Raw genomic sequence first — 27,855 nt, 5'->3', positions numbered from 1 at the left:
GAAGCTTTTCCAGCAAGACACTGCTGCCATTGCTGGTCAGTTTGATGCTGTTGCTTTGTCTGACTTGTCAAAGCTGGCTCAGGGTTGCGGGATGAGCATTTTAAGCAGAGATGCCCAGATGCCTCCTCAAAGTCATCTTCTCCACTTCTTCTGGTAAGACACTGAGAGATGCTGGAGAGATTATGTGAACCATGAGACTAATCTCTCTAGCATTTCTTGAGCTTCTCCCAGGGTTTATATTTCCAAAACACCTCACCTAAGAACCGCCCAAGTCAGATGTCTCAACCACCTGCACTTGTCAAGAAACCAACAGAATGATGGACCTAACCGGTTTATTTATAATTCAATTCAATTCAATTCAATTTTATTTATATAGCGCCAAATCACAACAAAAGTCGCCTCAAGGCGCTTTATATTGTACAGTAGATAGCACAATAATAAATACAGAGAAAAACCCAACAATCATATGACCCCCTATGAGCAAGCACTTTGGCGACAGTGGGAAGGAAAAACTCCCTTTTAACAGGAAGAAACCTCCGGCAGAACCAGGCTCAGGGAGGGGCGGCCATCTGCTGCGACCGGTTGGGGTGAAAGAAGGAAAACAGGATGAAAGACATGCTGTGGAAGAGAGACAGAGATTAATAACAGATATGATTCGATGCAGAAAGGTCTATTAACACATAGTGAGTGAGAAAGGTGACTGGAAAGGAAAAACTCAATGCATCATGGGAATCCCGGCAGCTCACGTCTATTGCAGCATAACTAAGGGAGGATTCAGGGTCACCTGGTCCAGCCCTAACTATATGCTTTAGCAAAAAGGAAAGTTTTAAGCCTAATCTTGAAAGTAGAGATAGTGTCTGTCTCCCGAATCCAAACTGGAAGTTGGTTCCACAGAAGAGGGGCCTGAAAACTGAAGGCTCTGCCTCCCATTCTACTTTTAAATACTCTAGGAACAACAAGTAAGCCTGCAGAGCGAGAGCGAAGTGCTCTAATAGGGTGATATGGTACTACAAGGTCATTAAGATAAGATGGGGCCTGATTATTTAAGACCTTGTATGTGAGGAGCAGGATTTTGAATTCAATTCTGGATTTAACAGGAAGCCAATGAAGGGAAGCCAAAACAGGAGAAATCTGCTCTCTCTTTCTAGTCCCTGTCAGTACCCTTGCTGCAGCATTTTGGATTAGACTAAGTGAACAAAGAAAATCATTGTCTGTGATGCCGTGGCGTCATCAGAGAGATGACAAAGATTTTACAGGTTGTCCAAAGACACATGCAATCAGTCACAAAAGCTTACAGGGATCAGAAAATGCTGAGAGGTATACACAGAAACAGATTAATTCCAGTACTAGACTGGCAGAAATCAAGCAAGCCTTAAATGACTGAGGCCTGACAAAATGATCTGATGATGACTGACTGTTTGCTTCAGTCTTAAGAGGCCAGGATAATAACCTGATGAGCAACAGGTGAGCTAATCAGCTGATCTCTTACAGGTCAGCAACCAACAAGGAAGTGGAGACACCTTGACAAGCCACCTCTAAGGGAAGGCAACTGGACAAATGGAATCGGCAGGCAAAATCTGAAAGAACAAACGCATGATTAGGAGGCCCTCCTGCTCTTTTTGCTTTGCTGTGCCAACCAGAGACTCGATCTCCCAGGTGAGGGATCCAATGATGCACCGGGCTGGGTGGATCAGTTCACTCTCCATTCGGTGGGTGGGGTTCCAAGATTGTGAACTGGCGGGAGAGAGCATCTGGCTTAGTATTCCGGAAGCCTGGGTGGAAAAGGATCATGATGGCTTGACATGTGTTTAGTCATACTGCTGTTTGGCCATATGCCAGGTGATCAGTCCAAACGTCACAGAGATGTTCACCTCCCTCAAGCCAGTCCCTCCATTGTTCCAGTGCCAGCTTCATCACCGGCAGTTCTTGGTCCCCCACATTATAATTGTGTTCTGTGGGAAACAGGCGATGAGAAAAGAAAGCACAGGGGTGCATTTTATCAATCACTCTCTGGGATAACACTGCATCTGCCCCAGAATCTGAAGCATCGACCTCCACAGTGAACTGCAGAGAATGACCCAGTTGAGCCAGAACAGGTAAAGACGGAAACCAATGCTTAAGGTGGATGAAGGCTTCCTGGGCTGAAGTCAGGTTAACGGAGCAAAGATTTTTGTATAGATCCTGGTAAACCAGCAATAAAAGGCTAAAATGTGCTGTAACACTTTTCTGGATGTGGAAACCGTCCAGTCTACCATGGACTGGACTTTGACTGGATCAACACAAATTTGGCCAGCCCAGGACAGAAGCAGACTACATTTTTGTATCTGTGCAAAGATGGCAAAAATTTGTCTCAAAATTGGGTGTTGTTGTTGCAGGTTGTTACCCTCAATATCAAGTATCAGGACAAATGCTTCATGATAGATGGTTTTGTTTAGTTTTTTCTGTACCTTTTCTTTTTTATTATTTCTCCTTCTTGTTTTGGCCCGCGCCAGCTGTCACCTTTGGCATAATAAGACTCTGAGATAATAATGTGAATAACAAAATAAAATAAGATTAACAAGAGGAACCTGGAGTCTATAGTGCTCCTCTTGGCAAAGCAAATGTGTATGACACAACAAAGTCCAGGAGTGTGCTTGCTAAAACTGCCGAACAGGACAAGTTTAAAAGAAAATAGATAAATAATTTTATATAAGAAATATCATCAACAAAATATTCAATTGCATAAACAACAAGTTGCTAACTATCACAAGAAGCATGGCTAAAAGTAATTGTGTGACTGGATTAAATACACAAATTCAATGGCAGGCTATGAAATACTGATTGAAAAAACATGGTTAATATTGACTGACAGTTATATTAATCAGTGTCATCGGTGTCATAGGATTAGCATCATGAAATGTTTTAAAATTTCACATGATAAACATAAGGGAGGTTTTCCCTCTTCAACATCCAGTCATGTAAAACCATTGGAACCGTTTTTAGGCACTGATTTATTTTGTCACAGTGTATTGAGATAGTAGCCACAATACAATATGAGCAACAATTACAGAGAATGGCACTGTATCACAGATGTGTGAGAGATGTGTTAATATGGCTTGAGTAGAATGAACATATAGCTCTATACCAGTCTTCCTCTCACTGTGCTCATGATCACACAACATGCTTTGAGGTTTCTGGGCTGAATGAAAACAGCACTTTTTTTTTTAATGAGCTAATTTACAAAACAATGCTGTGGAAAATATTATTCAATCATTAGAGCAACTATTTAGTTAATCATTCCAGGCATTTGTAAGCAATAAACATTTGTTATATTTGTTTTAATAAATAAAAAGCATTGGAATCATATTATAATCATAATTTTAAAAGTTACAAGAGGGGTGTGTTGAAGCTGTGGTGAATGAAAGACCATCACATTTTCTAGACCCTATCTCGCCATAGACAAGCTATCAGTGCTAACACTAAAGACACAGCTTTGACAAAATGCACATTTTTTAATGAACGATTAGTAATCAAAAGCAAAATATTATTTTATTTCATCAGCACTTTATTGAAATGCAATCTGTCGTATTTAAAAGCACTGTCATGATGAGAGTCAGGCCACTGTTTTGTAAACCATATATATGTAATTTCCTTTTGGTACAGTAACAGGATTATAAGGCTGCATTAACTTCTACACTGCATTCTTTCATCTGAATGTGTTTCAGCTTTTAATTATTTTGACCTGAATCAGTAAAAATGACATATTTGACTGCTACAGAAGATCAGACACTTCTGCTTGATTTTTGGTTTAAGAGCTCAAACATCATTACTAATGACCTGTTATCTAATTTACTGTTTTGTTAATACTAATAACTGCAGTAATTCAAATTTTATATAATTTGGTTCGATCAGTGACGGTTAACTAGAAATGAACACACTTTAACAATAACTACACTGTCAATGTTTGCATAGATTACCACTTCTTTCAATACTTTTGTTTGAGAGTGAGATGTCTATTGACACCTCCAAGTGAGTAAATCATTTTCATGTCACCAATGTCAGAACAACTGTGTTATGGCAATATGGAAATGCTATGGCGTCATTTAATGTTTCTTTGGTGTATCTGAAAATGTACTAAACTATTATCTGTAGTTTTCTTATGGGAAAGTTTGGTGTAGCATATTTATATCTATTCATATTATCCCCAAGTTTGATGTTTTCTCTCTGATGTTTTAAAGAATAAGAATGGTCTGCCTTGCAATATAAAGTGACTGTTGTTGTGATTTGGCGCTTCATAAATAAAATTGAATTGAACTGAATGAATGCTGACCTTTGTTTTAATCTCTTTTTTAAAATAATGCTTTACTAGTTCTATGCAGACACATAGTATGCGCTAGCATAACTAGTGTATCTGTGAAGGTTCTCAGTCATCCAGGTCATTGTAGTTTTTGGAGCTCCTTAAACCATAACTAGTACATTTATTAAGAATGGGTATTTTTAGGAATGAAAGCTGTATCCTTCAACATTTACCTGTAATTCTTAGTAAGTATTTTTTCATAATGCTGTAGGTTCATTTCAGCACTTTGTGTTTGCACATTTGTTAAGCAGTAGGAAATTACCCAATCCTAAATGTATTAGTATACACAGTCATTGTTTATATAAAATCCAATAATAGAACTTATCTTAATACTGGCTAACATCATCACAATTGCGTAGTACTGAGCCCGTTCAAAAACAAAGTTTGAGCTTCATGATTTACAATATTTGTCGCAAATTAAAACTGCAGCGCTGCGGTAAGGTGACCATACTCCGCATGGCTTAGAGCAGCTGGTCTGGGTTTGAACCTGACTTCCCTTTCCTGTCACTCTTCACTGTAGCTATCCCCAAAAATTTTATTAACAAACTGCAGAGTGATTTCAAGTCTGTTATTTCTGTGGATGTGAGTCCCTGTTTTTTTGATGTGGCTATTTTAAGTAGCAACATTGAATCCAAAAATAGTTCTTTAAGGCACCACCTTCTCTTTCATCTTCTCCATCTGACATTTTTCTGTTGGTGCTGAGCACGATGGCACATTGTGCGATACTTTGAGGGCATCATGAAGAGAAATCTGCCTTAAAATGGTAAAGAATGTGTACAATATGATCCACAAGCATAAACTCAGACTTACAAATGTGTGCAGTGATTTGTGTGTAACTTTTGTGGACTCACTAATGCGTACACCAATCCAGACACAAATATGAAGCACGTAAAACTATTTTACAAATGCGTTCATCCAAATCTGAATAAATACTGACTATTTTTCCACAGTTTATTATGTTCAGCTTCAGCTGTGCGGTCACATTGCTTTGTGTCTGTATGTGGATTGGAGCCTGCATTTATGAGTCTGCAGAAGTTCCACAGAAATTGCTGATTTGTAAATCTTAGTTCAGGCTTGTGGATCATATCACACATTCATAACACTTTCAAGGGAAATTGCTCTCCGTAGTCCAGATAGCAATGTTATACATTCAGACAGCACTACAATATGAGAAACTTACTGTACAGTCCAATATCCAGCAAGTATGATTTCAGCTGGAGCCCTAATTTTGATTTGAGTATTACAAAACAACAGAAGACCAAAATATTAAGATCATAGTTTTGAGAACAGGGGTCCAAATTTCCACTGGCATGACTTAAACAGTGATATATGGTAAATAGACTTTTCTACCTCACTGCAAAATAGGCTCAAAGGTTTATGAGCCTCTGTTATTTCTGAGGAAAAATATGAAACAAAGCAAGCTTTAAGTAAAAATCTAGTGTATTGTATTTTTTTAAATTGTTGAAAGCTGCCATTAAAACTTTATTGAAAATGTTGTAACTCTAAGACAATGTTACTGAAAACATTTCAGTACGCACTGCTGTTTGTCATGCGGCAAAAGTCACACTGTGTTTTATATGCAGGAAAAATGTATAAAAGGAAATGCAAGTCTAGTTTGTATCTTCCTTTAAATTCAGAATTGTGCCTTCAGCAGAGCAACATCTTTATGATGTTATAATATAAAATCTGGCCTCTGTAAAAACAACCACTTCTTGACAACTCAACGTTTGGCCGATACTTTATCCTTTCTAGATTCTGAGCAGAAGCTGGTCCAGTTGACCTCACCGATCATAATGCTCCAGTTTTTCAGCTATTTAGCGACACGCTCCGTGGTCGTGTTGTAATGACCAATAGGATCATAGATTTCTCAAACACACTGCTGATATTTCAAATATTGGCTGCTGACCTGATGAAAATCAGTTTAGTTATATAATAATAGCTACTGGCTTTTCTAAAAGAGTTAAAAAAATCAAATAGTTTGCCATTATATATTACAGCTACAATGCACCTTCACAGCAGCAAGGAATAAACAAACTATATTAAAAAGTGACGCCAAAAACTCCTCCGTGTCCTCTCGAGTTTAACCTGTGCAAACATTTGGTGTCATTCCAAATGTCCATAACTATAGTTTCAATGAAATTCAGGGTTCTTTTCCTATTTTGACTTTTGCATCTTGCTGGAATCGGACGGCTGGTAACAGTAAGCCGTTAAAATGACTACCTCCTATTTCTAACTATATACAAGTAGCTCAGTCTCTGTGAAATATTTGTATATGATACGCTCCGGTTGTCCTTTGAGGTGCCAGTTTTATAAATATAAATAACCTATCCAATAAACCAGATTGAAAAGGCCAAAAGCAGTAGGAAAGAATATTCGTGAATAAGAATCGATCTTGGAAACTCGCACGTGCATCCTGTTTTCACGCCAGGCACCTGAACGGCAGTCGTCAAAGCAGCAAAAGAAGCTGGCACAGTCTTTTCCATCTAAACACTCATAAGCATAATCATCCTCCCCATGATAGGGTACAATGTTATTCATCTGCAACAGCGACGGGCTGGGTCGGATATTCACCATGCTTGATGCTTTCTGCTGTAGAGGAACACACACAGTCATTTTCCTGTGTTAGTACTCGATGCTGTGGCTTTAATGAAAAAGGGATCAAATAAAAATCTGGTACCTGTGTGTTGCTGGCTTTAGCCTTCTTTGTCTGTCTGTTACTGGTGAAATAGTGCAAAGTGCCATACTCCATAAGAGCAGCAAAGGTGAAGATGAAGCAGACAGAGACAAAAAGGTCCATGGCGGTGATGTAGGAAACCTTTGGCAGGGACTTCCTGGAGATGGTACTGAGAGTCGTCATGGTAAGCACTGTAGTGATACCTAAATGGATTGAGACAAATTTAGTGGTAGAATATCAGTCCTACAAATATTCATAGACACATAAACACAAGGTGGTTTAAATGTTGGACTTGTTTTTTAGCTTGACTTGAATAGAAGAATTGCAGGAGTATAAGCAGCAGCACCTCATAAGACTTCTATAAAGGAAACTTCTACGTTACAGGAACAGACAAGGAATATTTTTTTAATGTGTATGGCAACAACAGCGTTTACTTGGACATTGTTTTCTAACTTTGTCAAAAGCAAAATATAACAAATACATTTATTTATTTGAATAAATTACTTTTCGTTAGTCATCTAAATTATGACAGGACAAAGAAAAGGAAAAATAAAAAACTGTCACGGTTTGCGGGTGCAAGCCGTGTGGGAATTAATTAGGACCAGGCAGCGGCAGCTCAAGTGCAGGTGAGAATTTATTAACAGTGATACAAATAAACAGAAATGGCGGGTGACACTAACCGGTAAACCTAAACTGGGAAAACTAACAAAGCAAACCAGAAACGAAGATGCAGGGAGGTCCGAGGAAACACATGGAGAGACGCAGGGAGACCGAAGGGAAACAACACAGACGAACCAGCAACGAGGACGAGTGAACACACACAATAAATACACACCAGTAATCAGGGGGATGGGAAACAGGAGGAACACACCTGGGAGACATAACAGCTGACGAGGTGGGGAACGTAAACAGGACACACTGACATAAGACACAGACCGTCACAATAAAACAGGAACTACACATACAAGGACACACACGGGCCGAACAGAGTAAACACTAAACAGAAGAAGAACAGAACCAAAATCACACTAAATAGAAAAACACAAAACGCTGGGTCACACGGACCCAGGATCATGACAAAAACATATATACGTTATTCACCTATTTTACATGTAATAGCTGAGTGTTCAGTTTATGCACTAGTGTGTCCTTTTACTATATCACTGTGAATGGTCCTCCTCACGAGCACATGGTACATATGATGCTGGCAAGAGACACGGGAAGTGAAATAATATTAACTGAGTTTACCACAAAGCTTCTGAAGTTTCTAAAGAATTAGCATAGCAAGAGTGGAAGCATACAAGACAGAAAGAAATTGGAAGAAAGCTGATTCTGTTCAACATGAAGCAGCATTTCAGTGTCTTCATCATGCATTCAATGACTTCTTTAGTCTCGGCTGACTGCAGGTTTTCCCAGCCTTAAAAAAATGTAAATCTGCATAATTACCAAACTGGCACCAGTGACTAACATGGGCCATGAGGTCAGTTTCATGATCCTTAGTATACAAATTGCCATGACCATTGATCAGTGGTCATGAGTGCTACTCACAGAAGAGCCATTGATCAGTCTTTTCACATAAACGGCCTCCTTGCCTCCCTGCTCAGACCAGCAGAATGTGAAAGAGTCCAGTAAAAATACAAAAAAGTACAACTTTTACTGGAGTATTTTTTTACAGTAGTATTTGTACTTCTACTTAAGTACTACTTAAGTACAGCATATCTGTACTTTTGCCATCTTCACCTGTTATACGCATATAGATCAGTTTTTAAGTTTTGACTCTCATCGTCCACTGAAATACACATTGGGTGGGCGAACACCATCCCCATAGAGACAGCGAGCACAGAAGAAGAAGGACATCATATCAAAAAGACCCAGAGAATAGAGTGTATGCTGTAACTTCTACACTCAGGAAACCGAACAACCTCTGGCTATGACACGACACAGAGCACGACCTCGTATGGCCGGGTCTATTTAGACCTGCAGGCCAGTGGACACTGTCAATGATGAGGATGTGCTGGACAGGGAGGTTTGAGCAGTGATGAAACACTTATTCCACTGAAAATGCAACGGCCAGTTAAACAACTTTCAATTTAAGACTGACTGATTGTGAAAAATAAGGATAAATCTATTTATTGAGCAGAGAGTATGCAATCATCCTTTTCTAGTCCTGCACACCTTAAACCAGTGACACCATCACAGGGAGAATACTTCACCCTCAACTTTCAGATATCACAAACTGTAACGTGTGCTGTATAATTTATAGTAAGAATATTCAGAAGCTGATTACACCTTATTATATTTAAATATTTCAAAGATTAAAGGATATTACAGTAATTTACAGGAAGGGGACATTTACAGTCTGATTTTATCTGTGCCTGAATTAAATGATCAAACCTAGAGATGTTCGTGCTGGGACGGCGTCCTTGTTAATCCAGAAGGAGACCCAGGATAAAACCACAATCATGCTGCAGGGAATGTAGGTCTGGATGGTGAAGTAACCCATTCTCCGACTCAGGTCAAAAAAGATTGTCATGATGACATATTCCCCTGAAAGTTTAATAAATGAAGGGCAAAAACAAATTTATGTGATAACGTTGACTCTCTGCTTTCATAAAACAACGACAGCTAAATTCTTGTAGCATAACATTAAAGTCAACATTGATACTATGATAGTGACTTATAACAAATTTCTTGCACTATATAATTTTCCAGTCAGTGTTCGGGAATTCTCAATGGTGCTTGGTGCCAGACCCTCAGGTACTTAATGTTATATAAAAACACTGACAGCTTAATATCTACCTCAGTCACTCTCCCTGATCCAGCTGAGTCAGCAGTGGGAAAAATCTGCTTTTCACAGGAACTTAGTAACAGCAATAAGAGAACACGTAGTTTATTCCAAGAACATATCGTGTCTCTCCCATATATAATATCTTACTGGAACGGATATGTTCCAGATATCAAGTGGAAGACAGTCTGGATGATCCGCATGAATATCTGATGAAATTGAATTGAAAATTCTTCATAAATGTTATCCAGCCAGTCACTACATGGTAAAATTTCAAAGAGACATAAATACTAATTGCACTTTCTGTGGGGATCATCCAGAAACTGTGACACGTCTTTATGGGTACTGTTCTTCTACACACAGATTCTGGAAAGAATTTAGCAGGTTTGTCTTTGTCCATATTTTAAGAGAGTTTTCTTTACGATGGGAAAATGTTTTATTCTGTTTCTTTAAGTTCCCCAAGAAAAATGGAAAAAAAAAATTATAATAAATTTGTTAATACTTTTAGCAAAATGTTTTATCCATAAAAGTAAGTTTATTAATAAAACACCATATTTCTGTCATTTTCTTAAGGATGTGGAATTGTACATACAATCAATATCAGACTCAACCAACAAAAAGGCTCTCAAAACAATGTATATATGTGAATTTTTGCGTGTATTCATATAATTATTTTTTTTTAACCCTGGTTTTGTGTGTTCATGTTCTGTTCTTTTGTATACTTCATCTGTTCGTATGTTGTATACTCATTGTTTGTCAAATAAAGCTCATTTAAAAAAAGATACTATGATAGTGAACTTGGTTACAGTGTCTAACCTGATTGCGTGTGTGCGACATCAGAGGTGTTCCTCAACCCCACAAAGGCAAACTGGTAGAGTCTCCAGTACCGCTGGTCCGCCACCTCTACTGCTCGTCTCTGCCACTGATACATGATCTCGTTTTTAGGATAACCATCTGCAGCCCAAACACACATAACTGTAAATAACTGTGTTTTTGACAAGAAAGTACAAATGAGAGCTCCACCTGAGGTGCGTATTAAAAGAGAGAAAATTCTTTGTCAAAGTCTTAGTTTATTTAGACCACTATATATTCATCTGACTTCTGCTTGTAGTAGTTCTCTAATGTTTACATGTTTGAAGGTTTAAATGATTCAAAATGCTAATTTAAGGATGTCGTTCTAATACTTCTAAGGTTATGGGTTACATGTTAATAAAGCTTAAGAAAGGCCTATGTTTAGGAAATACAATGGCTCCAATTAAGATAAAAGCAAATATCAACTTTTATTTGCATTGACATGCTCAGACTCCATTAACATTGTCACAATGAGATAAACAAAAAAAACAAAAAAAAAGTATGAAAAACTGTTTTTACACCAAATGTCTGTAATGCGTTTGTCCTTCTTCTAACATTGAAGAAGCGAAGCTACAAAGAAGATTAAGACAACAATAAGAGATGAGCAGCCAAAGCACAATGCACGTGACAAATGAAACAGACAACATGACAGCACAGAAAAAAGTGCATAATTCATTAAGTCTGTCCAAGAAATGGGACTGTGTGGCTTCCTCTCCCTCTCTCTCCTGGTGAAGTAGATGATAGATTGGCACAAGCTTAAAGTGGCCAGCCTCAAGCAGATGGGGCATTGGGCAAGGAGAGGGCGAATAAAGGCTTAGTCGGTATGACTTTCTGATAAATTACAGAAACTGCAGTTGAGATGACAGACTCAACAATGAGAGGGGAATATGTTTGACCACCTACAGCTTGAAAACTCCAGTGGACACGAGTGCTCATCCATTGGAAAGTTATGCAGCTTAAGGTAACACTCCGCATTTATAGTCAACCTGACAAAAACAGAATTATGTCAGAAAAAATAATACGTCGGAATTGTTTTTCCCTGCCTAATAGTATTAAAGTCACCGTATGTTCTCTTTTTAAATGCATAAAAAACTATCACACTTTGACAAATTGGATTCACTTAAAAGAGAACTACATGACAAAAAACAGATGTACACACTAAAGCTGCACAAATGACAAATACTTTCAAAGACGTTAGCACACTGGCTACAAAACTGTCCTACCTTAATGTGTACATGACTCTCCCATTGCTCCACAACCTAAGGAGGCGGTTGGGAGTAGTGATCCAGTGGGCGTTTGATTTTCGGGAATTCCGGAAGAATGTGTCTGGAATCCATATTTTGCCTACCATGTTACTGTTGAGCATGAGCAGCTTCATTGAGCTATTGAACTTCAGACGGCTGTCATACCATGTCTGGGCAAAGAAGATGTCAATTGTGTATTCCTGCAACAGATTTTGGAATCAATGCAAATAAACCAGAACAATTTTTAACCAGTTACTAGCAGAATTTGCTTTTGCCACCTCGATAATGTGTTGCATATTTGACTACATATATATTCTATATCCCCTCAGCATGTTCTCTTATCACTTCTCTTTTTTCACTGAGATGTTATAAAAATGTCAAAAGTTTGTTTGAATGCTTCTGAATGACTTTGATGACACATTGACCATAAAGAGTGACATTAAATGATCAACATTCACTAAATAAGTGTTAAAACTGCTAAATAATTAAAGCAATTAGAATCTTAATTTTTGAGATTTTCGCTTAATAAGTATTTTGCACTTTGGACCACATTTCACTTTATTTAAACAGAGGTTTCCGCCTCCATTTCCTGAGGAGGACTCTTCCTCAGTGGGTTGAAGTTGAAAGCCATGGAAAAACATACCGTTAGGGGACTTCTTTGAAAGAGCATTCAAACTGTAGTATGAATAGAAGTTGTCCAGATACTGTTCAGGTTTGTAAAGACATTCAATAACCCTGGATAAAGAATCTAGAGATATGTTCAGAGGCAGGCTTACCATGTTGATAGGGTCCACTGGTCCAATGCTGTTGACATACACAGCTGTTTCAATCACTGTGGGCCTCACTGAAACACAACAGAGAGATACTGCACATCATTTATTTGGAGGTGGGGTGAATTTATGTTTACTGAAAGTCTGGTCAGAATTCCAGAAATGATGGAAAATACATCAGAGTCCTGTGTGCATATTAAAATATTTCTCAAGTATGAGAAAAAGATACAGGACATAATTCAGCATGCATCCAACTAACAGTAAAGTACACATAGGTCAGGTCACCAGCCTGTCACAGGGCTCATCATTAATTCAAATCAAAGATATATAATTAAAAAAATCTGTTTTAATCCACTGCTAGATAAAGCTCGTCTCTTGGACGATATTACAGAACTAATTTAGGAAAACTCTGCACACCTGAATCAGTGACAGGTGCATAGACCATATCTGTTAAACCACAGACCAAAATACCTTCTGTTAAGATAAAATAACCTTTATTAAGATAAGATAAGATAACTGTTGTTACTATTATTCCAAAAGTTCAAAATTGCCCTGAAGATCAACTCTATACAACCTGACAGCGGAAGACAGAAGCCGAAGGGGAGCTGATACTCATGACAGGACAGAATTTCATATGCAGAGCAACATTTATTAGTATTTGGTGAACTATATTGCCTAGCATTCTTCACAGACTTTACTTAGTAACAGTAATGACGTGACTCATTACTATTACTGAACTTTTAATTAAAAAATAAAGAAAAAAATACATTTTTTGTCATCAGTACAGTATGCAAATATTTATGATTAAATCTGAATTTATAAGAGTCTATCTAAATACTTATGGAATCATGCAGTGCTGACTAAATCACTGTTTCACTCTATAATTGTCATGGTTCTGGGTCTTGGATCCAGTGTTTCTGGACATTACTGCTTATTTAGAATATTCTATGTGATTCTGAGGTTCATGGCCTTTGGTTCTTAGTAATCTTCGAGTTCTTCCTCCCTCAGTCCTGTGTTTAGTCAGCTTTCTCTTCATGTTGTTTATCTCTTGTCTCAGTGTTTGGTGTTCCCTTTGTCTCCTCAGTCAGTCATGTCTGTCTGTTTCCCCCGGCTCTCTGTGTGTCTTAGTCTTTGTTTATTGTACTTCCTGTTTTATTTTGACAGTCTCTCGTTCTATGTACACTGTATCCTGTTTTCTTTCCCCTGTCCTGCTGGTCTGTATCGATTCCAGCTCTGTTTCCACCTGTTGCCCATCCTCTCATTATCCTGTCTGTATTTAAGTCCTCAGTTTCCTTCTGCTCGTTGTTATGTCATCCCAGTTTGTTGTGTGTTCCCATGTCTCCTGTGAACTCTGTATTTTCCCTCATAACCTCCGAGCCTCGTAGTTCTCTAGTTTTCTGTCACTAGTTTCTAGTTTTTTGGTTGTTCCTATTAGTCTTTTTGTATTTTTGTTTGTAGTATTTGTAGTTTGGAGCAATCTAGTTGCCTTCTTTAGTTTACTCCCTTTGTTTCCAAATGTTTTTGGGTCCAACCTCTGCCTGCCACACAGTGTTACATGACATAATGTTGTAATATCATCTTTATCGTACAATGAAAAGTCCCTTAAGATAACTATAATTGTGAATTTAGGACAGCTAAATTGAAGTGATATACCTCCAATATCAGGTCGTAGTTTGTTGTCATAACCTTGCAGCAGTTTATTAAGGATCAGCGTTACATCGCTCTCATAGACCTTTGGTGATAACACCCAGGTCTTATTTATGGGTACATCTTCATAGTCCTCTTCGTCCTGTTTACTGGGTCCAATAGCTGAACTGTGGAAGAGAAAACATTGTAAAAATCAAACACAGACACACACACACAGACACAAACACACACACACACACACACACATACATGTATACTACCAGCAAAACATTTGGACACACCTTCTCATTTAATGGTTGGTTCTTTATTTTTACTACTTTCTACATTGTAGGTACATACTGAAGACGTTAAATATATGACACAAGATATATGGAATTATGTAACATAGAAAAATTGATAAATATGTTTTATATTTGTGATTCCTGTAAGTAGCCACCCTTTGCTTTGTTGACAGAGCTGCAACCCTCGGCCTTCTCTCAGTGAGTTTCATGATGTAGTCACCTGACATGGTTTCTACTCCACAGGTGTGCCTGTCAGGGTTCGTTTGTTGCCTTCTTAATGACGCTGGGACCATCAGTTGTGTTGTGCAGAAGTCAGGTTGGTGCACAGCTGACAGCCCTATTTGACAACTGTTAGAACTCATATTATGGTAAGAACTAAGCTAAGTAAAGAGAAACGACAGTCCATCATTACTTTAAGAACTGAAGGTCAGTCAGTCCGAAAATTGAAACTGGCTCACATGAGGACCAAGAGTAACTTCTGCTGCTGAGGATAAATTCATCCGAGTCACCTGCCTCAGAAATCACAAGTTAACAGCAGCTCAGATCAGAGCCCAGATAAATGCCACACAGAGCTCCAGTAACAGACACATCTGTGCATCAACTGTTCAGAGGAGACTGTGTGAATCAGGCCTTTATGGTCAAACAGCTGCTAAGAAACCACGACTGAGGAAAAGCAACAAGCAGAGAGATTTGTTTGGGCCAAGAAACACAAGGAATGGACATTAGCCCAGAGGAAATCTGTGCTGTGGTCTGACGAGTCCAAATTTGAGATCTTTGGTTCCAACCGTCATGTTTTTCTACAACACAGAAAAGGTGAATGGATGGTCTCTACATGCATGGTTTCCACTGTGAAGCATGGAGGACCTCATGAAGCTCATCGAGAGAAGGCCAAGAGTGAGCAAAGCAGTAATAAAGGCAAAGGGGGACTGAAGACTCTAAAATATCAAACATGTTTTGAGTTATTTCACACTTTTTTGTTTACTACATAACTCCATATGTGTTCATTCATAGTTTGATGCCTTCAGTGAGAATCTACAATGTAAATAGTCATGAAAATAAAGAAAAAACATTAAATGAGCAGGTGTGTCCATATATATATATATAAAAACACCCAGCACGCCCCTACGGGCGGTTTATCCTTCAAGCTCGGGTCCTCTACCAGAGGCCTGGGAGCTTGAGGGTCCTGCGCAGTATCTTAGCTGTTCCCAGGACCACGCTCTTCTGGACAGAGATCTCCGATGTTCTTCCCGGGATCTGCTGGAGCCACTCGCCTAGCTTGGGAGTCACCGCACCTAGTGCTCCGATTACCACGGGGACCACCGTTACCTTCACCCTCCACATCCTCTCGAGCTCTTCTCTGAGCCCTTGGTATTTCTCCAGCTTCTCGTGTTCCTTCTTCCTGATGTTGCTGTCATTCGGAACCGCTACATCGATCACTACAGCCGTCTTCTTCTGTTTGTCTACCACCACTATGTCCGGTTGGTTAGCCACCACCATTTTGTCCGTCTGTATCTGGAAGTCCCACAGGATCTTAGCTCGGTCATTCTCCACCACCCTTGGGGCATCTCCCATTTTGACCTCGGGACTTCCAGGTTATACTCGGCACAGATGTTCCTGTACACTATGCCGGCCACTTGGTTATGGCGCTCCATGTATGCCTTGCCTGCTAGCATCTTGCACCCTGCTGTTATGTGCTGGATTGTCTCTGGGGCATCTTTACACAGCCTGCACCTGGGGTCTTGCCTGGTGTGATAGACCCCAGCCTCTATGGATCTTGTACTCAGAGCTTGTTCTTGTGCTGCCATGATTAGTGCCTCTGTGCCTATATATATATATATATATATATATATATATATATATATATATATATATATATATATATGTAATTTAACCCTTTAAAGCCAAGTGTATCGTACTTGATATGTGTTTTGTGAGGTTTTCAAACTTCTACATCATCAGCATGACTTTTTTTTAACCTCAAAAAATGATATAAATTGCATGATATGTTTTTAATCACTAAACTGCAAAAATATGGCTAAATTAAAACTCATGTGCAGCTTAAAATTTGATATATCTTTTTATATATTTTATCTAACAGTTCAACAAACACTCCATTATCAAAAAATTAAAGATTTCTGGCAGTTATTTCATGGTTCAGGTTTTAAAGTGTTAAATGTTTGTGTGAACTTGTAGTTTATGTAAAAATACCAGAAAATATACACCAGTCGCTCACAACAACCACTGAGAGGTGGACTGAATTACAATATGATCTATATATCATATATCTGTATCGCTTTAACATATAATAATGGCTTGATTACATGCTCAATCATTCAATTAAGGAAATCCCAGAAAGTTTATCCTGCCTATCTGGATGTTGTGTTTTCAGTGGGGAGAAACATTTGAAAACCTGCAGTCAGCTAAGAGGTCACCTGGATGAGTGACAAAATGTTCTTCCCACTGAAAATGCAATGCCCACATGAACAGAATCAACTTTCTGGTATGGCAGTCAGGTAGTCAGGGGAAATAAGAGTAGAGCTGGCAGCAGAGAGGCAACAGTATGTGGCTGGAGACTGAGTGGGCAGTCCGTTGTTGTCCACTGAGAGTTAGCCAAGGTTGCCACCCACGGCATGCCACTGTCGCCTAAGCTCGACTGTTCGCTTATGTCCTGAAAGAACAGAGAGCAGTAGGTGAACTGTAGAAGGTCCACAGTGTCTGGGACCACAGAGTTGATGTGTGTCAAGACCAGCTTATCAAAGCACTTCATGACGGTGTCAGGTACGCTATCTGGGGTACCACTTGGGAGGAGGGCGGGTGCACCCTCAGACTGAGAAGACAGCAGTCATCACATTGTGCCTGTCTGAAGACCAAAATGGAGGGGAGGCAGTTTTTAGGGGCTGGCTGCTTACTACTCCAGCTTTGCAGAGCTGACCAGCCCCTTAACCAGTCTCACCCCGAAGGGTGCTAACTGGCACAGCAGCGAGCCATTAACTAATTATGCCTCTTCTAGTTGTGGTGTGTGGAGAGAAGAGACCAGAGCAGGCGGTAGAAAGGTGACAACAATGGACTGGGCCGACTGAGTGCTGCTGCAAAGCAGTGAACAGTAGGAAAGCTATGTATAAATAACACCAACCAAGAGAAATGCTGTGTCTATGATGCATGTGTGAGGATTTACTTAGCGACAGACATGCTACCGTGAGGTTTAGGGTTAGCAAAAAATAAGCAAGTTAGTTTTCAGATAAAGATGTTCTGACTGAAACAGGTCTCCCTTTAAATACAAAGGTTTGCTAAACGTTTGGAAAGAAATTAAGAAGAAGAGACAGAAAGAAGAGAGAACTTAAATTCAATTTACCGCACCAAATGACAGCAACAGTCACTGAAGGTGGTTTATATTGTAAGCTAAAGACTCTACAATAACAAATAGAAATCCCAACAATCAAACAACCCCCTTTGAGCAAGCACTTGGAAAAATTGGGAACAAAAGACTCCCTTGTAACAAGAAGAAATCTGCAGTACAACCAAACTCAGGAATGGGCAGCCATCTGCCATGTCTGGTTAGGGATGATGGGAAGAAGACAGGATAAAAGACACACTCTGGAAGAAAGCGAGAGGTTAATAATCAGTAGTTTGTCTTTGAAATCCAAACTCGGAGCTGTTTCCACAGAAGAGGGCCCTGGAAGCTGAGTGCTCTGCCTCCCATTCTACTTTTAACCCTAAGAAGCACAAGTAAGTCTGCAGTCTTACAGCAAAATGCTCAATTGGGCTGTACTATCGGGTCTTCAAGATAAGATGGGGCCTGATTATTCAATACCTTGTATGTGAGGAGCAGAATTTTAAATTCATTCTGGATTTAATATAGTACAGTATAGGAGTACAGGAGAAATCTGCTCTCTCTTTCTAGTCCCTGTCAGGACTCTTGCTGCAGCATTTTGGATTAGCTGAAGGCTTTTCAGTGAGTTTTTAGGACATCCTGATAATAATGAATTACAGTAGTCCAGCCTGGAAGTAATAAATGCATGAATAAATCCCTAGCAAATGGTATGGGGACTGTAATTAATTTTAGATCACTTTAATAGTTAATTGCATACTGAGCACTCAGAATAAAATAAGTAGAAAAGTTGTTGAGAGTTGTTTGTGCAGACTTTGTGGAACGCCAAGTGTAGGAACCTAGTACGTAGCCTAAAGCAGATGACTCGTAAGCTGGAGAGGAAATGGCGTGTCACAAATTTAGAGGATCATCATTTAGCCTGGAGAAATAGTTTGCTGCTTTATAAGAAAGCCCTCCACAAAGCTAGAACATCTTACTATTCGTCACTGATTGAAGAAAATAAGAACAACCCCAGGTTTCTCTTCAGCACTGTAGCCAGGCTGACAAACAGTCAGAGCTCTACTGAGCCAACCATCCCTTTAACGTTAACTAGTAATGACTTCATGAACTTCTTCACACATAAAGTTTTCATTTTTCTCTTGGAGAAGGTATTTGAATTTGTCCCTTGTGGGACATCTGTTCTGGTGGCAGACCTGGCTGCTCGTTAACTGGATGCAGCTGCAGGCACTGCAAGCGAACAACACTCCCAGTTGCAGGAAAACCTTGTGGCCCAGTGTGGCCACAGCTCAACCACCTGTGCTTCCCATGGCTCCTTCAGTCATGCTATATAAGATGATGGAGACGGATGACTCACAGTCTTTCCTGAAATTTGTTAGGCCACAGCGGTGGGATGTAAATGGCTAGTGGCAGAATGGGCTGCATGCCTGCTTCCCGTACTATCTGGAGAGGCTCAGGCATCGGTGCTTTTCCTGCAATCTTGTGATAATGCTCAGGGTCATCACTTAACCTTTGACCAGGTGATAAAATGCCGTCCTAATGCAGTATAAATGTACGGCTATTTTGCAATGATTAGGGACAGGCTTTCTTGAGTGAGTAATGACACTTGAAGAAAACCCCTAGTTTTAATGCTAAAAAAAAATGCTATTTTTCACTTGCCTCATTTTAACCAGATAACTGGTTACATTGAATATGATAAAACTGTGGACAATTTTATGAGAGTTCTATTTGCTGGGTATCTGAGGGATGCCAGTTCCAAAAGGGTAGTTCCACCCTTTATCAGAAATCAAGGCCCCATTTGACCACGTGTTCAAAATGGATCTAACACGTTATGACAGCAGAATTTGCTTCAGGCTTGGGACTGTCAGCAGTGTCTGTATAACAGGGGACCTAGACTGTGACGGTTTAGACTGGTGCTTATATTGCTCCCTTCATTCAGCTTAAAGTTACTCACCAAGTGACAAGGTGCATTTTGTGGTCAGATGGAAAGTGGGAAATGTCAATTATATTCTGACAGGAGTAGAGCAACACAAATACACCATCTCAACCTTCTGAAAGCTTGGAGGGAGCGAGTGCCTGTGAGGCAGTGAGCAGTGAGTTGTGGTCTGAGGTACCACCTCACTCCTTTGTCATGACCATGTCACAACAGCCCAGAGAGAACATGTTGCAGCTTTGCAACGGTGGTTTGCTGATGTGTTCTTCAGCCATGCCATGATACACCACACTAATACGACATTATATTGAGTGTGACAGTGTAGTCATGACCCTAGAGATTGTAGGACCTATAGGACCCTGAACACAAGAGAAAAGTTCAGAAGGAAATGCTATGCTGGAGATAGGAGTAAAAGAAGAGTCTTGTACAGTGTAGCCCCATAGTTTTAGTCATGAAGAAAGATGGGCCAACATGGTTTTGTCTAGATTAGTGCATGGTCAGTATTAGGAAAATATATTTTCCAGTGCTTATTTGCTGTGTATTTTGTCTGATGCATTTATTGGAGATTATGTATCAGAATTTCAGGAGCAGGACCACGCCTCCAAACACGCTCCTTCCGGCTGTCATCTATATAGGTTCCCCCCGTTCTGCAAGCTGATCATTCTCGTTTAAGTGCCTCACCCTCCCTCCCTCCTTGTTCTCTATTCTTTAACTTCTTCGCTTCTATTTAGTACACGGGGATCTGCCAGGCCCGGGAGCCCTCGCCAGTCCCCTTTGAGGCCTTCCCCAAACTGCATCTCAATTCATGTCAAAGCATTCACCTTTACCTACTAAAACACTGTCAAACCTAAAATGAGGACGTGGGCCCAGCTAGTGAAACAACAGGCTATTAAAAAGGCCACTTTTCAGTTATGAACTGTGTCAACTTTAGCCAGACTGAAACTGCAGAACAGGAAGCTTTGTGCAGAGTTGCAGAGAACACTGCCTATTTTTATGCTGCTAAAAGAGAATAAGAGGAAACAGATTGGGGTGAAAGAGCGTTGAGACTGTAAGTGAAGTGTAAACATTAGTGCCTTAGAAGTGGTTGAACTTAACTGTCACTGTTGCAGGATAATATACTTTGCTTATGCAGACAGGGCGTGGACAGCCCTTTAAATAATGAAGCCTGTGTAGTTCCTCTTTGAGATCTATCGGACCGCACTTTGGGTGGTGTCGGGTGGATCTACCACATATGTGTTTAATAAATAATTGTTGTTGATTGGACCTGCTCTGAGTATTGGTTATTTATTCTCAGCACATCAAAAAAGAATAGGGACATCAGTAAGTTTGCAAAGAAAAGCGTCTGGACTTCTTTAAGTTGCTTGAAGACGTTTCACCTCTCATCCGAGAAGCTTCTTCAGTTCTAAGGTCAAATGGCCGAGAGTCCCAGATTTAAACCCAGTGGGAGTATCCCCCCAAGGAGGGACAAAGGACCCCCTGGTGATCCTCTAATCACATGCGCCAAGGTGTGAAAGCGGGTGTGGGACCTAATCAGCCAGGGTTTCGGGTGAGCCCATTGTGAAACCTGGCCCCACCTTGTCATGTGAATTCCTGAGGTCAGATGGCCCAGGATGTGAGTGGGCATTAAGGCGTCTGGGGAGGGAACTCAAAACTGGATTATAGATGGCAGACAGTTGGTGTCGTAAACCACCGCCTCTGTTCAAAGATGGTCGCTCACAGTGGACATAGATGGCCTCTTTCACTCCTCTTTCAAACCATCTGTCCTCTCTGTCCAATATGTGAACATTGGCATCCTCGAAAGAGTGACCTTTATCCTTAAGATGCAGGTGGACTGCTGAGTCTTGTCCTGTGGAGGTGGCTCTTCTATGTTGTGCCATGCGCTTGTGAAGTGGCTGTTTGGTCTCTCCAATGTAGAGGTCCGGGCATTCCTCGCTGCACTGTACCGCATACACCACGTTGTTCAGTCTGTGTTTTGGAGTTTTGTCTTTCGGGTGAACCAGTTTGTGTCTGAGTGTGTTGTTGGGTCTGAAGTACACTGGGATGTCGTGTTTGGAGAAAACTCTCCTGAGTTTCTCTGATACACCGCTACATAGGGGATGACAATGTTGTTGCGTCTGTCTTTCTTATCCTCCCTCGCTGGTGTCTGGTCTTCTTTTCTGTGCCTCTTTGCTGACTTTATGAATGCCCAGTTAGGATAACCGCATGTTTTCAGTGCTTCCTTTACATGTGTGTGTTCCTTCTTTTTCCCTGAGGCTTAGAGGAACAAGTTCTGCCCGGTGGTGTAGGGTCCTAATTACTCCAAGTTTGTGTTCCAGAGGGTGATGGGAGTCAAAGAGGAGGTACTGGTCCGTGTGTGTGGGCTTCGGTAAACTTCAATGTTGAGGTTGCCGTTCTCTTCAATGTGCACAGCGCAGTCCAGGAAAGGCAAACAGTTATCCTTTGTGTCTTCCCTGGTGAACTTGATGTTTTTATCCACGGCGTTAATGTGCGCAGTGAAGGATTCCACTTCTTGTGTCTTGATTTTGACCCAGGTGTCGTCTACATATCTGTACCAGTGGCTGGGTACTCTCCCTTTAAAAGAGCCAAGAGCCTTTCTTTCCACTTCCTCCATGTAAAGGTTGGCTACAATAGGTGACACAGGGGAGCCCATGGCACAGCCATGTTTTTGTCTGTAGAAGCCTTCGTTGTATTTGAAGTATGTTGTGGTAAGGCAGAGGTCTAACAGTGTGCAAATCTGATCAGGTGTGAAGTTGGTCCTGTCTTCCAAGGAGCTGTCTTCTTGTAGTCGTTTTCTGACAGTCTCCACTGCTTCCGTGGTGGGTATGCAAGTGAAGAGAGAGACTACATCAAAGGACACCATGGTTTCATCTGGATCCAGGGTAAGTTTCTGGACCTTGTCGGTGAAGTCGGTGGAGTTCTTGATGTGGTGTGGGGTGTTCCCCACGAGAGGTGCAAGGATGGTAGCAAGGTGTTTCGCAATGTTGTAAGTGGCTGAGTTTATGCTACTGACTATGGGTCTGAGTGGGACCCCTTCCTTGTGGATCTTAGGAAGTCCATAAATGCAGGGTATGGCATCCCCTGGATAAAGGCGGTGATATTTGAGGCGGTCAATGATTTTGTCCTTTTCAAGGTCTTGAAGGCAAGCTATAACTTTCTTTTGTAGCTGCTTGTGGGGTCTCGTTTTAAAGCTTCGTAGGTGTTGTTGTCACTGAGGAGAGTAGTGATCTTTGTGTGGTAATCTGTTGTGTTTAGGACCACAGTGCACCTTCCCTTATCCGCTGGTAATATAGTGATGTTGTGGTCTTTGCTCAGGGAAGCGACGGCCTTCTTTTCTTGTAGGGTGAGGTTAGACGGAGGGACTTTAGCACTGGAGAGGGTGGCTGAGACTTTCATCCTGATTTGCTCTGCTTCTGTCTGTGATAATTTATTAATCCGTATGGCGGTTTCTGTGGCTGTGATGAGGTCCACTATGGGCAACTGTTGCGGAGAAATGGCGAAATTGAGTCCTTTGGCTAAAACCCTCTTTTCAGGTTCAGTGAGATTCCGGTCTGAAAAGTTCTTTACCCATTTCTCCCGACTGTCTTCAGGTGTGTTTTCTTCTCTGAGTTGTGTGGTTTCAGACTGAGGAGTGTGGGTTTTTGAAAGCAAGGTGTGAAATTTCCTGCGTTGTCTTTCTTTTCCTTGAGAGTGTTGGGCCCGCTGAGCCTTGTCCACAAACTTGTGAACCTCTTCTAAGATTGGAGAGGGTAGAAGGGTTTCCAATTCCTGCAGAGTCTGGCTGATCTTGATCTGGAGCGCATCTATAGTGAAATGGACCTGTCTTATCCTTTCACTTAGAAGGTGATTCTGTGCTCTCTGTAGAATCAAGTCTGCCGGTGTATCAGAGAAACTCAGGAGAGTTTTCTCCAAACACGACATCCCAGTGTACTTCAGACCCAACAACACACTCAGACACAAACTGGTTCACCCGAAAGACAAAACTCCAAAACACAGACTGAACAACGTGGTGTATGCGGTACAGTGCAGCGAGGAATGCCCGGACCTCTACATTGGAGAGACCAAACAGCCACTTCACAAGCGCATGGCACAACATAGAAGAGCCACCTCCACAGGACAAGACTCAGCAGTCCACCTGCATCTTAAGGATAAAGGTCACTCTTTCGAGGATGCCAATGTTCACATATTGGACAGAGAGGACAGATGGTTTGAAAGAGGAGTGAAAGAGGCCATCTATGTCCACTGTGAGCGACCATCTTTGAACAGAGGCGGTGGTTTACGACACCAACTGTCTGCCATCTATAATCCAGTTTTGAGTTCCCTCCCCAGACGCCTTAATGCCCACTCACATCCTGGGCCATCTGACCTCAGGAATTCACATGACAAGGTGGGGCCAGGTTTCACAATGGGCTCACCCGAAACCCTGGCTGATTAGGTCCCACACCCGCTTTCACACCTTGGCGCATGTGATTAGAGGATCACCAGGGGGTCCTTTGTCCCTCCTTGGGGGGATACTCCCACTGGGTTTAAATCTGGGACTCTCGGCCATTTGACCTTAGAACTGAAGAAGCTTCTCGGATGAGAGGTGAAACGTCTTCAAGCAACTTAAAGAAGTCCAGACGCTTTTCTTTGCAAACTCCTTTGACTACGATGACCTGGATGACTGAGAACCTTCACAGACGGACATCAGTAAGGTTTCACAGTTTGATGTTTATCCCAGGGCCTAGGTCAACAAGCTCCTGGACTGGATTAGTACTGCTTGCTTTTTCACAACACTGGATATAACCAAGAGCTTCTGGCAGAGACCAAGGAAACATGATGTTATCCACTCCATATGCTTTGCAACAATTTTACACTCTTCCTTTCAGGATGTTTGGCTTTCCAGTGCCTTATGGGCAGGATGCTGGATGATGTTATCAATTCATTGCAATTCAATTTGATTTACACACAGTTGCCCCAAAGCAACACCTGGGCAGAGAATGTGCAGGGGTTGGCTGCAATCCTGGAGACCCTGGGGCAGGTGGAGCTTGGGGGTTGACTACTTCGTGGTACACATTAATCGTAAGCCGTTGGAGTGGGAGGCTCGACATAACACAGTAGAGAAAAAAAGCCTGGGTATTCAGTGAGTGGTCAACATCCTCCTGGAACTACCAATCAACCACTGTTCACACCACACTTCACTCCAGTGGCCACACCGCATGAAAGGTGCACGCAGATCATTCAGTGGTCTCTCTTTCTAGTCCGTGGAAGTACTCTTTCTGCAGTGTTTTGGATTAACTGAAGGCTTTTAAAGTAGCCTAGAAATAATAACTGCATGAACTAGCTTTTCAGTATCACTCAGAGACAGAATGCTTCTCTTTTAGCAATAGTAGGCAGATGAAAGACAGCAGTGCAACACAGTTGTTTATTGAGCAAGTTGAAGGACAAATCCTGGTCAAAATTTCTCAAAGGTTAGAGTAACTGTATAGAAACCCTATTAGAATAAAGCACAATAACCCTTATTCCTGAGCTTCCACAGAACTGTTATACCTATTTTTTTGGTTTGTTTCATTATTTTCTCTGTTGCTTTTCAATCTTCAGTGCTCCCAGTTTGGGTGACCCTGGGTCCACTAGAGTCTTCAATGATTCACACTCCAATGGATGCATCAGAGAGCAACTTGGGGTTAGCATCTTGTCCAAGGATATTTGGCATGCAGACTGGAGCAGACGGGGATTGAATCACCAACCTTCCGATTAGTAGGTGACCTGCTCTAACACCTGAGCTACAGCCACAAATATCCAGGATAAACAAATATCCAGGACGTCTGTCATCTCTGCTAAAATATTGCTAAAGTTGGAACTATCTCGTTTCAGACTGCTGGGAAACATGACCATGCATTTGTTAATTCTAGGCTGGAATTCACAGAATTCCAACTATAATCCCTTACAGACTGCTCCTTTTAAAACACTTTTATTAGCAGGCTTTTCTAAAAGTTCCCTGAAAGTTCCCATTGTTGCAATTTATGACCTTTTTCTTTCAAATAGGCTTCATAACACACGCTCACATCCACTCTGTTTATCACTCACAAACACACATGCACCCACACACCAACACACACACACAGTGAAATTATATATTTGATTGTGTACCTTCCCGTTTTGTCTTTCAGGTGTCGTGTATTGTTTGAGAGTGCTTTGTTACAGATGCAGCAGTTACAGACCCAGATTGTCTGTTTGCTTCATCCTGGATTTTTCCCCTCACCACCATTCTTTTCTCTTTTCTCGCTTTTCTCTCCACTTTTTTCGCCTATCTTTTGCCAATCTGGCCTAGACCCACTGTCTGCTCCAGCATAATGTCCACGCAGACAATAATATGAATAATAACACAACCAAAACATTACCAAGAGGAGCCTACAGAGAGTCTACGTTGGTCCTGTTGGGAAAGCAAATATGTTTGGCACAACAAAGCATTTAGACCATTAATCTGCTTGCTACAACTGCTGGACAGGACGGGTTTAAAAAAAAGTTCCCTGAAAAGACTTCAGCTGATCCAAAACGAGTGAGAGTGGGATAGATATCCTTTTTTTTATTACTCTGTTTTAAATCCAGAATTGTTTGTAAAATGCTTCTTCTGATATACAAAGTCCTGAATAATCAGGCCATATCACCCCGGCTTGGACAGTCTCGGCCGTTGTGTCCTTGGGCAAGACACTTCACCCGTTGCCTACTGGTGGTGGTGGTCAGAGGGCCCGGTGGCGCCAGTGTCCGGCAGCCTCGCCTCTGTCAGTGCGCCCCAGGGTGGCTGTGGCTACAATGTAGCTTGCCATCACCAGTATGTGAATGTGTGTGTGAATGGGTGGATGTCTGGTTGTGTAAAGCGCTTTGGGGTCCTTAGGGACTAGTAAAGCGCTATACAAATACAGGCCATTTAAAGACCTGTTAGTATTGCATGCCCCTTAGTAAAGCATTTTGCTTTTATGCTTATTTTTGGTTTGGTGAGTTTCCAAAAGTAGAATGTGAGGCAGAGCCTTCAACTATCAGGCTCCTGTGGAATAAGTCACAGTAGATGAATGCGGCTCCTTGAACCTGGGTCTGCTGTACATCAACTGATGAGTCTCTCTCCAATATATGTCTGTGAAGGTTCTCAGTCATCCAGGTCATCGTAGTCAAAGGAGTTTGCAAAGAAAAGCGTCTGGACTTCTTTGAGTTGCTTGAAGACGTTTCACCTCTCATCCGAGAAGCTTCTTCAGTTCTAAGGTCAAATGGCCGAGAGTCCCAGATTTAAACCCAGTGGGTCTCCAATATATGTTAGGTTTTTACCTTACAAAGTCCTTAAAGTGACTGTTTCAGAGAACTGGTGCCAGGGTTGTGTTAATAAAGCTCAAGTTGATTCAGAGTCATGACATAATTCACACCTTGGTGACAAAAGTCCTGATTATAAGAAGACTTTTGCGTCTGTCCAAGAACTAAATCATCAGCTATTCGTTCATGAAGAGACCCGAGATATTCTACTGATGTAACAAGACAGATAAAGCGTTATGGTTTATTACCTTCTCAGTAATAAACTTGTATGGAGGTCAAATAAAAATCTATTAGACGCGACGGAGAAAAAAACGCTGAAATGAAAGCAAAACATTTTTCCTGACAAAACAGCATCCTGCTATAAAACCACCACAAGAAAAACGCAGCGGATTATGTCGAGGACAGAGCGCAGAGGCGGCGACATCTGCAGTCATTACCTCAATTCGTTTGTCGGTGTTAACTGCCCCGATCGAGACATTGCTGCTCATTTGCATCAATACACACTTACCAGACACCCAGAAACACGTAGAGCAGCCAGTGATACATGTCTTTGTCTTGCGCTTCTCTGAAAAGCAGGAGTTTTATCCTCTCCTCTGGAGCGAAGCACACAGCGCTGTCCACGCCAAAAAGGGAAATCGCGGAATATCCGTCGAAAATACAGATGATGCTCAATGTAGCGACAGAACAATGTGAGATGGGTCCATGATATGTGTGGAGGGGGAGGAGGCTG

General features: G+C 41.2%; 1 protein-coding gene across 5 annotated transcripts; it reads right to left on the bottom strand.

The window, feature by feature from the left end:
* Window positions 1–1,137: 1,137 nt before the first annotated feature.
* gabrg1 (gamma-aminobutyric acid type A receptor subunit gamma1) lies at window positions 1,138–27,855 on the bottom strand. Of its 5 annotated transcripts, none has more exons than XR_005609461.1 (11): window positions 27,634–27,855; window positions 14,315–14,475; window positions 12,668–12,735; window positions 11,871–12,091; window positions 11,551–11,633; window positions 10,612–10,749; window positions 9,405–9,557; window positions 7,014–7,213; window positions 6,908–6,925; window positions 1,819–1,952; window positions 1,138–1,734 (listed from the first exon to the last, which is right to left on the bottom strand). XR_005609461.1 is itself a non-coding variant. In XM_039603712.1 (11 exons), the coding sequence occupies exons 1-10, from the start codon at window positions 27,669–27,671 to the stop codon at window positions 1,914–1,916; spliced, it is 1,119 nt and encodes a 372-aa protein (XP_039459646.1). In that variant the 5' UTR covers window positions 27,672–27,855; the 3' UTR covers window positions 1,138–1,734; window positions 1,872–1,913. The 5 variants fall into 5 exon arrangements, 4 of the variants coding, with proteins under 4 accessions (XP_039459646.1, XP_039459645.1, XP_039459644.1 ...); XM_039603712.1 differs by having other exon boundaries at window positions 1,872–1,952; XM_039603711.1 differs by having other exon boundaries at window positions 1,138–1,952.

The sequence above is a fragment of the Oreochromis aureus genome, linkage group 19 (assembly GCF_013358895.1).
Source record: "Oreochromis aureus strain Israel breed Guangdong linkage group 19, ZZ_aureus, whole genome shotgun sequence".
NCBI lineage: Eukaryota > Metazoa > Chordata > Actinopteri > Cichliformes > Cichlidae > Oreochromis > Oreochromis aureus.
The sequence above is the reverse complement of the archived record's forward strand: the minus strand, read 5'-3'. Positions and strand labels throughout refer to the sequence as shown.

Excerpts from the sequence above, each read along its gene's own strand:
- gabrg1 (XM_031759286.2), bottom strand. The coding sequence starts at position 27,671 with ATGTATCACTGGCTGCTCTACGTGTTTCTGGGTGTCTG. Across the intron at positions 14,476-27,633 it reads TACGTGTTTCTGGGTGTCTG|TTCAGCTATTGGACCCAGTA; the intron begins GTAAGTGTGTAT and ends TCTCTTCCACAG. Across the intron at positions 12,092-12,667 it reads CAGTGGACCCTATCAACATG|GAATACACAATTGACATCTT; the intron begins GTAAGCCTGCCT and ends AATCTGTTGCAG.